Source organism: Hypanus sabinus, chromosome 1, assembly GCF_030144855.1.
Source record: "Hypanus sabinus isolate sHypSab1 chromosome 1, sHypSab1.hap1, whole genome shotgun sequence".
NCBI classification, from domain to species: Eukaryota; Metazoa; Chordata; class Chondrichthyes; order Myliobatiformes; family Dasyatidae; genus Hypanus; species Hypanus sabinus.
In genome coordinates, this window is record NC_082706.1 from 207,268,031 (window position 1) to 207,279,094 (window position 11,064).

An 11,064-nucleotide genomic window follows, 5' to 3' on the forward strand; every position below is an offset into this window, starting at 1 on the left:
ATGAGGAATGACTGATTTCAATGGGCCTACTCACTGGAATTCAGAGGAATGGGGAGGGGTGAGTCAGGGCATGGATAGTTCTGGGGAGAAGGCAGGAAACTGGGACAGAGAAGGGAATGGATGAATTGGTAAGCAGAGTCGATGGGCCAAATGGCCTAATTCTGCTCCAGTGTTTTATGGTCTTATTGTTTATGCGCTACTTAACAGCTTTCATAATCATTTTTCCAATGTCAATACAGAAATGAATTGCTTCCGGGCACTCAGTTGCTCGAGAGGGATTTGGCTGAGTTGCTAACTCACTGAACCACAGCACTACAGTTTATTGAAACAATATCTAAACAGTTGAGAGTTTATTTTAATCATTGGCATTAATGTGTGATAATAAAGGCTGTTGAACATTTAATTAATTCCATGTTATTGTCAGTAATAATTGCACTCTGAAGCAATAACAGAACAACAAAATACTTGGCAACAAACACACAAAATTCTGCAGGAAGCCAGCAGGTCAGGTAGCATCTCGAAGGCCTCCGTTAGTCAGAGTTGACCATGGATGCTGTGTCCTAGCTGTCTAGATGCGCAAGCCTGGGCAGTACGGTATGGAGAGCAAGTTGCCCATGCAACAGGCTCCTCTGACAAGCCCAGAGGAACAGCAGAGGCCAATACAGTTTGGCACCACCAGGAGTTGCCAGTCAGCATCGAGCTCAGTGTAGGATTCCCTTAGGGATTCCAATCTGGATCTTTCCCTCGGGGTTTACTCCTGAAGCCTTCTCCACGATGGAGTATAGCTGCAAGGAAGCGGATGTTTGAAGCCAGAGTTTTCCGTCTCCTAGATAAGCCGCCAACCACGGCTGAAGAACCCCATCTGCCCCAAGCGACTGGTTTTAAGGTGACTGTAACCCACCTTCACCCCTCCTCCTGTCAGTAGAAACAGCCTGCAAAGCTTAGTAGCTAAGCCATACGAGAAGGCCAGGTGTTGGACTTGGTTGTCAGAGGCTATTTGAGACACCCGCATTTAGGAGCTAAACCCAGGTAAGTGTGACATGGTTCATTTTGGTAGGTCAAATTTGAAGAGAGAATATAGTATTAATGGTAAAACTCTTGGCAGTGTGGAGGATCAGAGGGATCTTGGTGTCCAAGTTCATAGGACGCTGAAAGCAGCTGTGTAGGTTGACTCAATGGTTAAGAAGGCATATGGTGTATGCTCCTCATATGACCAGCCATTCAATCCTGGAATCATTTTTGTAAACCTCCTTTGAACCCTCTCCAGTTTCATCACATCCTTTCTAAGGGACCCAAAACTGCTCACAATACTCCAAGTGAGGCCTCACCAGTGCTTTATAAAGCCTCAGCATCACATCCTTGCTTTTATATTCTAGTCCTCTTGAAATGAATGCTAGCATTGTATTTACCTTCCTCACCACAGACTTAATCTGCAAATTAACCTTTAGGGAATCCTAAACAAAGACTCCCAAGTCCATTTGCACCTCAGTTTGTTATATTTTCTCTCCATTTAGAAAATAGTCAACCATTTCATTACTTCTAACAAAGTGTATGACCATACACTTGCCGGCACTGTATTCTTTTTGCTATTTCTTTGCCCATTCTTCTAATCTAAGTCCTTCCATACCTCTCTACTTCCATAAAACTACCTGCCCCTCCACCAATCTTCATATCATCTGCAAACTTTGAAACAAAGCCATCAATTCCATCATTCAAAATCATTGATATACAACGTCAAAAGAATTGGTCCTAACACAGACCCCTGTGGAAGGTCACTAGTCATCCAAAAAAGGCTCCCTTTATTCCCATCCTTTGCCTCCTGCCGATCAGCCACTGCTTTATCCATGCTAGAATTTCTCCTATAATACCATGGGATTGTAGCTTGTTAAGCAGCCTCATGTGTGGCCCCTTGTCAAAGCCCTTCTGAAAATGCAAGTACACAACATCAACCAATTCTCCTTTATCTATCCTGCTTGTTACTTCTTCAAAGAAAGATTTTCCCTGACTGTAGCACATTTTATCACGCGCCTCCAGATAGGCGACCCCATCCTTCGCAATCGACTCCAGCGTCTTCCCAACCACTGAGGTCAGACTAACTGGCCTATAGTTTCCTTTCATCTGCTTCTCTCCCTTCTTGAAGAGTGGAGTGACATTTGCATTTTTCCAATTTTCTGGAACCATTCCAGAATCTAGTAATTCTTGAAAGATTATCTTCCAGTCCATACATGCTGACTGACTTGCTGAGTTCCTCCAGCATTTTGTGTGAGTTACTCTGGATTTCCAGCATCTGCAGAATCTCCTGTGTATCTGATCGATGAGAGGCTCAGTTTCTAAATTACAGCCTGAGTTATTAAATCTCACTCCAGAGACTTGGAACGCTAGAATGGGAGAGCATCCCTTTAGATCAGTTTCTAAATTGGAGTCTGTGTTATTAAGTCTCACTCACTCCAGAGACTTGGAACACTAGAATGGGAGGGCGTCCCTTTAGAACCGAGACGAGGAGGGATTTCTTTAGCCAGAGGGTGGAGAATCTGCAGAGTTCATTGTCACGGACGGCTGTGGAAATCAAGTATTGGGTACATTTAAAGCAGAGTTTGATAAGTTCTTAATTAGTGAAGGTGTCAAAGGTTACGGGGAGAAGGCAGGAGAATGGGATTGAGAGGGATAATACATCAGCCTAATTCACCTCCTATATCTTACGGTCTAACACCAGACAACAGGTGTGCTGTACAAATAAACCACACCCAGAGAACTCCAGAGACCTTCTCTCCCCGCTTCAAAGTGGTGTCATCAGCTGGAATTAAAGTAACTCTCTTTCCTGTTTGGTTGTCTTGCTATTGTCACTGATTTAACCCTTCTGCATTGCTGATGCCAGCCACCAGCCAATATTGGTCTTCCCTCACCTCTGGCCATGAAGTTCAAAGTAAATTTATCACCAATATATGCATATGTTACCATCTTCTACCTTACAGGCACTTACAGGGCAAAAAGACATCTAATAGAAATTTACAAAAGAACTATACACACGAACAGACAAAGCCTGACAAACAACCAACGTGCAAGAGTGACGAACTATGCAAATACGAAATAGTACAGGGAACATGAATGTAAAGAGTCCTTTGGAAGTGAGCCTGTAGGTCGTAGAATCAGTTCAGAGGAGCAGCGTAGTGGCTTCTATACTTCCTGCCCGATCCGATGATAGAAGTGAGATTACGAAAGGGAAAGCACATTAATGTGCTAGTTCCTCAGTCAGCATTCGTGAGTCAGCCATGATTCCTTGGGGGGGCGGGGGGTCTTGAAACCTTAGCACCTTAGCATCTTGACTCCAGAAAAGTTATCCATGCCATTTCAGGAACCTGATGGTTGAGGGATAATAACTGTGCCTGAACCAGGTGGTGTGGGACCTGAGGCTCCTGTACCTCCTTCTCAATGATAGTAGTGAGAAGGGAGCCTGGGCCTGGATGGTGGGGGGTCTTTGATGATAGATGCTCCTTTCCTGCTTGTTAAATAGTGTCATAGAGACATAGAAAAGTACAGCACAGGGACACAATAGGATGTTCCTCGTCCTGGATTAGGAAGTCAGCTGTGATTCCTGCGGCAAACTGGAACGCTCAGAATTTTGACTCAGACAAATACTCAAACCCAGTAAAGGAGACTCAGGTCGGCAGAAAACATATTGCTTAATATCCGCATATTCTTATTAATGTTTACAGAACAAAGCCAAAGATATTACTTAGCCTGCTTAAATCATATTACTCCAGCTCGAATTACCAATTACGGAAAGCTGTACCGAGTCTCAGGGAACACAGAGACGGAAATGAAACACTGTAGAGCTGAGCTGAGGACTTGCGTTCATCTTTGAGAATTATTCAACCGCTCGGTTTGCATAAACAAGAGATTATGTTTCAGACAGAAAGATGACTATTTAATTAAATAAAATACATGTTTCCATTTTAGTTGCCTGATGAGCGGCAACAACAGCAACAGAATACTGTGAGATAAGTGGGGGTCCTTCGTCATTCAGGTTTTTTTGTAAGCGGATATTGTAACGAGGAGGGGAAATCTGCATGTCCAACATGGAGCTGCAGTGGAACGGTACTGATTATAAGACCAGAAGACACAGAAACAGTACTAGGCCATTCAGCCCATCGAGGCTGTTCCGCCATTCAAACAACTGATTTATTATCCCTCTCAACCCAATTCTCCTACCTTCTCTCAATAACCTTTAATGCCTTTCATTAATCAGGGACCAATCCACCTCTGCTTTGAACGTACCCAATGACTTGACCTCCACAGCCATCTGAGGCAGTAAATTCCACGGATTCACACAGGACATGGAACGGGATGGTGGAGGAACGAGGCCTTTGGCCCACAACATTGTGCCAACTAACTAAATTAGTAATCAAATGGCCAACTCAACGCTGCGTAAAAAACTTGCCCCTCACATCTTCGTGAAATTACCTCCTCTCAGCTTAAATGCATGCCCTCTAGTATCCAACATTTCAACCCTGGAAAAAATACACCATCTGTCCTTGCCTCTCATATTCATATAAACCTCTGTCAGATTTCTATCAAATCTGGCTAAAGAAATTCCTCCTTAGCTCTATGGTAAAGGGACATCCTTTTGATGTGAGGCTGTGTCCTCTGGACTCCCCCACTGTTGGAAACATTCTCTGCCCATCCACTCTGTCTAGGTCCTCCACTATTTGATAGGTGGAGCACACAGTTTGTGCTCTTTGTCCACACTCCTTCAGACAGGCATCATGGGAGGAAATACTACAGCGCCCGTCAGGGCAGAAAATTAAAAACACCTTTTCAGAATAAATATGTTGATACCTGTCACACAGTCGCCTGTTCCCAGAGGGACAGCACCGTAGAGGGGTTGTACAGTGGTGTGGTGATTAGCACAATCGCTCTACAGCACCAGCAATTGCTGACTGGGGTTCAATTCCCGCCACTGTCTGTAAGGAGTCTGTACTTTCTGCCCATAACTGCGTGGGTTTCCTCCAAGTGCTCCAGTTTCCTCCTGTATTCCAAATTGTAAATTGTGGGCGTGCTATGCCGGCGCAGAAGTGTGGCAACAATTGCAGATACCCCCAACTCAACCCTCGCTGATTTGAATTGACACAATCGACACATTTCATTGTATGTTTCCATGTTTTTGTGTACACGTGACCAATAAAGATAATCTCTTCTTTATCTTTCCTGTCATAAATACATCACCAGAAGTGTTACAATGAGACACAAGATATGGAGAAGGGTTCTTTAGGGTAACTTAACTTCTGCTGTTCAGATGGAGCCTGTAGGTTCAGAGGATCCGGAACTAAATTGTGCTTGTAGTCACCTATCTGAGGTGAGGTAGAGCTTCTGGGCAGAAGAGGAAGTCTGGAAGAACCTGTCACTTTGCTGTCTTCATGGAAGACTCCAGTGTGGATCAAAGTTCAAAGTAAATTTATTACCAAAGTCCATACACACTACCTTGAGGTTTATTTTCTTGTGGGCATTCACAGTAGAACAAAGAAATGCAATGGAGTCAGTGAAAAACCACACACAAAGACTGACAAACAGCCAGCGTGCAATAAAAAGACAACTGCAAATACAAAAAAAAATACTGCAAACTGGAGTCCTTGAAAGTGAGTGTGTCGGTTCTGGAATCAGTTCAGTGTTGGGGTGAGTGAAGTTATCCACACTGGTTCAGGAGTCTGATGGTTAAGGGGCAATAACTGTTCCTAACATGGTGATATGGGACCCATGGCTCTTGTACCTTCTTCCTGACGGTAGCATTGAGAAGAGATCATGAGCAGATAGGCTTTTTTTAATTAAAATGATTGACTAAAATATTGTTAAATAGAAGCAAGTGGATCTCCAGTTTCCACCTCCTACAAAACAGAAAACTAATTTGGGTTAATAAATCCCACTTCTTTTTGACAGGGAGAAGTGCTTTTTGATAGTTGGACATCCATCTTTAAACAGCATGCTACTTTCAACACCAACGTCCCCATCTTCTCCTTCGATGGAAGAAACGTCATGAAGGATTCTTCCTGGTAAGATTTCCCATAAAAAATCAAGTCAAATGCAAGGAACACCATTTTTCTTATGTAAAAATCTTATTTAATTATTTGACATAATTAAGGGCAAGGAGCTATAACTTTAAGGTGATTGTGGCAAAGTATGGGGTGGATGAGAGGTAAGTTCTTTACATGGAGAGTGGTGAGTGGCGATGGTGGTGGTGGAGGAAGCTACATTGTGAACATTTAAGAATATGTATGATATGGATGACAGAAAATTGAGGGTTAAGTGAGAGGAAAAGGTTAAATTGACCTTCGAATAGGTTAAAAGGTCGACACAACATTATGGCTGATGGGCCCGAACTGTGCTATGTTCAAACATTGTTGACCTCAGGGGGTATTAAGTCTCATACGCAGATTCACAGAGCCATTCAGCATGGATACCGACCCTTCAGTCCAAGTATGGGTGTTGAGTTCCAGGTGCCTAGCTAAAACACCGGTTCAGCACAGTCTGGATGGGCCGAAGGGCCTGATTTAATGCTCTATGACCCTAGGATCAGAAACGGGTTTATTACCTCCAACAGATGTTGTGGCACAGTATGTAGTGGTTGGCACAATGTGTTACCGTACAAGTGACCAGGGTTCAATTCCTGCAGCTGCCTGTAAGGAGTCTTATGTTCTTTCCATGGCCACGTGGGTTTCCTCCGGGTGTTCCGGTTTCCTCCCACAGTCCAAAGATGTAGCGGTTGGTAGGTTAATTGGTCATTGTAAATTGTCCCGTGATTAGACCTGATTAAATCGGGGGATTACTAGGCCATGTGGCTTGAAGGACAGCAAGGGCCAATTCTACGCTGTACCTCAATAAATACATAAATAAATTTATTGTTTTGTGGCAGCAGTACAACACCAATAAATGAGAACTAGTTAAATTACAATAAACAAATATGGTGCCAATTTAAATATAAGTAGTGTTGAAAGAGAGCAAGCCAGTGAGGTGGTGTTTGTAGACTGTTCTGGAGCATGACAGTGGGGTGTTAGCATATCATTTTCATCTGGTGTCTTAGACTCTGTTGTGGTTTCCCTCTCGTTTCAAAGGCCCTACAAAATAATATGGCACGGATCCAGCGAGAGGGGCAGCCGCGACCCTACCAGTTACTGCGGGGCGTGGCGCTCGATGGACATGAGCCTCACTGGCAACGCCTCGCCACTCTCCAGCAGGAGGCTCCTCGCTCAGCACACGTACAGCTGCGCAAACAGCTTCATTGTCCTGTGCATCGAGAACAGCTACTTCCACGATCACAGAAGGAGGAAATGACAGCCTGCAGCCTGCTCGTACATGAAAGCTCTGGAATTACAGCAGTCTCGTCGTCAAAAGTGGCACATTTTTACTTCTAACAAAATATATCCAAGTGGGACAATGTAAATAGTGCTTTCTGATGAGATCGGCCATTGGCAAAAAACGGTAGCCAAAGATGACATACCTCAAAAATCTGCATGGGTTGTCTTTTTAGTAACAAAACCGACCCTATTGGATCTAAAGAAGTGATCTCACACAGTTTCTGAATCGTGCTTGTTGACACATTGGTGCTAGTGAAAAGTAAATTGAGATGGGACTGCTGTTAAAATACCATATTTATAACCGCTATTAACTCCACTTGTGCATATTACAATCTAGCCAGTTTGGTAACTGGGAAGATTGGCTGGTCACTGTGTACAAGTTCAAGTCTACTGTCATTCAACCGTAGACGTGTATACAGCTAAACAAAACAATGTTTCTCTGCGACTAAGGTACAAAACACAGTACATGTATCACATCTATTAGCTAAGCACAAGTTCCAGCCATTGGAATGCACTGCAGTTACCTTTCACTTGGAATCTCTTTGAATCCAGCCTCTGCGAGGAAGGATCTTTCCTCCTCCTCCTCCCCCTCAAAAAAAACCCACAGCAAATAGAAATTAATTTTTGATCTTTAAAACCGCCATCACCATTGCCGACCGGTACACCAACTTTTTAAAGTAACGCTCAGTGTAAACCTATGCACCGTTTTTACTAAACCATCCATAATGCTATTCCATTTCAATATCTTAATGTTCAAAGACGGGCATTTTCTGTACAAGAAACCCAGAGCAACACGCATAAGAGGCTGGGGAAACTCAGCAGATCAGGTAGCCTCTATTGCAGAGGTTCCTGACCGTTTTTACACCATGGACCAATCCCATTACACTAGGGGCCCACGGAGCCCAGACTGGGAACCCTGATCTATTGCCTATGTTGTTTCAGTGGGAGAGAGAGCGTCCCACACCCAAAGTATCAGCTGGAAGTTTAGTGAGAACTGGTTTTATTTCCTGAAGACTGGTTCCTATTTCAGTGAAACCACAGTTACTGTATTGATAATATCATAACCCCAGTCTGATCCCTATCACCTACCTTACCGTGACTGGCAGGTGCAGTTTTCCCAGTGGTGGCAATACCCTGCTGTTTGGTTCGTTAACTTGATACAGGATGCAATCCTCCTGCTAACAGCCAACTTGAACGCAGTTCCCCCGCCCCCCACCATTCTACAAAACGGCACAGAGGAAGTTGCAGAATCAAATATAGAACATAGAACAGTACAGCTCAGGAACAGGCCCACAATGAGTGGAATATTGAAAAGTAAATCAAAACCCTCCCCAAAAACTAATCCCTCCTACCTACACAATGTCCATATCCCTCCATCTTCCTCACATCCATGTGCCTATCTAAAGGTCTCTTAAAATCTTCTAATGTATTTGCCTCTCCCACCATACCAGGCAGTGCATTCCAGACATCCATCACTCACTGAGTAAAAACTTACCCCTCACATCCCCTTTGAATCTACCCCCCATCACCTTCACTGCATGCCCTCTGGTATTAGAGACTCCAGGAAAACAGATACTCCCTATCTACTCTATCTATGCCTCTCAAACTCTTATAAACTCTTATCGAATCTCACCTCAGCCTTCTCCGTTCCAACCCAGTTTATCCAGCTTCTCATGATAGCAGGTACCCTCTAAACCAGGCAGCGTCCTGGTAAACCTCTTCTGCACCTTCTCCAAAGCCCCAACATCCTTTCTATTGTGGGCCAACCAGAACTGTGTGCAAAACTCCAGATGTGGCCGATCCAGAGTTCCATGAAGTAGTAACATAACCTCTTGAATAGGTCATGTTTAAATACTTGGAACTTTCAAATGGCAGCTTTTCAGCACAGTCACTCCCGCCGCGGATTTAGCCAATTTACACTGCACCGGTAGTCCATTCACAATATGTTAGCCCTCTACAATGCAGTTAGTCACCGTACACCACAGATTTAGTCAATAAATTCTCTATGTGCTGTCTGTGTACTGTGCAAGTTTGTGTACGATACAGAATTTTAGCAGATTTTGTCCGGGTGCTTGGCATCCACTTTCCACACTGAATCAATTTACCACACAGATTTAGGTTGTTTACAGTGAAATTTTACAATGCAGAAATAGATAAAAGTCACATTTCACAATCCTGAAGCATTCCATTTAGACTGTGGGTTAATTCCATTCAGCGCAACTCAGTTACCACACCAGTGAAGTAATATTTGCATAGATCAACAATTTTATAATATATGAACCAAATGTCTAAATCAGATTGTATTGAAATGAAGGATGTTTCACAAGCTGAATAAAAACTTAATACATTTTTTTTGTAAGTTCCTGCTCTGTCTGATTTTTGATCTGGGACAAGGTATTGGGGAAGGAAGAGGGAAGGAATTTCCAGGTTAATTGTTCACAGCCTTCCTGGGACTTTGCAAACCAACAGATTAGGCAAGGATTGGTGCAAGATAAAAAGCCTGCTGGTGCTGTACGTCCAAACCAAAAGCAGAACGTGCTGGAAGCACTCAGCAGGAGGAGTGTGCATAGTGTGAGGGATTAGCGAGGAACTCCTGCAACGTCAGGCACGAGAATAAACAGTCCACGTTTTGGGCAGAGATCCTTCATGAGAACTGGAATGGAAGGGGCGGAAGCCAGAATAAAATGGTAGGGGGTGGGGGGGGGGAGAGAGGGACGAGTACCAACTACAAGGTGATAGTTGGGACCGAGTGAGGAGGAAGGCAGGTGGGTGGGGGAGAGGAGAAGTAAGATGGTGGGAAGTGATAGGTGGAACAGACAAAGGGCTGAAGAAGATGGAATCTGAAGGGAAAGAAAAGTGAGACATGCGAGAGAGGGAAGGCGGAGAGGACCCAGAGGAGGTGATAGGCAGATGAGAAGAAAAGAAGGGGTGAGAATGAAGCCAGAATGGGGAAATGAAAATGAGAGGGGGGGAGAAATGATCAGAAGTTCGACTTCCCTTGCTGAGAGTTCCTCCAGCATTTTGTGCATGCTGATCAAGATTTCCAACATCTGCAGAATCGCTTGTGTGTCACAAACAGCATGAGAGGTGGTGGCATGGATATTTTAGGGTGGGGAATGGCTGTTTAGCAGAGAGGGCAGGAGCAGGCTGAAAAACAACCGCTGGCAGTCTTCTCTGGGATAATGGAAATTGTCCTGGGGCCACACTATTAAACATGTTTGCCACATGTTAGTGTTTGGGAATCCAGATGTGCATAATTACACTTCTGACTATTAAAAAGCTGAGTAATAAGTTGCATTATTGCACCCTGGAATTCAGAAGAATGAGGGAGGACCTCATTGAAACCTACCGAATGTTGGAAGCCCTCAGTAGGGTGGATGTGGAGAGGATGTTTCCTATGGTGGGAGAGTCTAACACCAGAGGACGCGGCCTCAGAATAGAGGAGGCATTTGGAACAGAGATGAGGAGGAATTTCTTTAGCCAGAGGGTAGTGAAACTGCGGAATTCTTTGCCACAGATGGCTGTGGAGGCCAAATCATTGGGTATATTTAAAGTAGACTTGATCAGTTAAGGCATCAAAGGTCATGGAGAAAAGGTAGGAGAATGGTATCGAGAGGGTTAATAAATCAGCCATGATGGAATGGTGGAGCATGGTTTTATGTACCAAGGGCAAGTTCAGCCATATCGTCAGAGACTCTATTTCATCAGTTGATTGGTG

General features: G+C 44.0%; 1 protein-coding gene across 1 annotated transcript in view; it reads left to right on the forward strand.

The window, feature by feature from the left end:
- Positions 1-9,705, forward strand: part of col15a1b (collagen, type XV, alpha 1b) — a 304,760-nt gene extending 295,055 nt beyond the window's left edge. Inside the window, exons 39-40 of the mRNA XM_059993844.1 lie at positions 5,932-6,044; positions 7,104-9,705. Of these exons, the coding sequence (XP_059849827.1) occupies positions 5,932-6,044; positions 7,104-7,323 (333 nt within the window). The 3' untranslated portion in view covers positions 7,324-9,705. The remainder of the gene's footprint in view (positions 1-5,931; positions 6,045-7,103) is intronic.
- Positions 9,706-11,064: the final 1,359 nt, after the last annotated feature.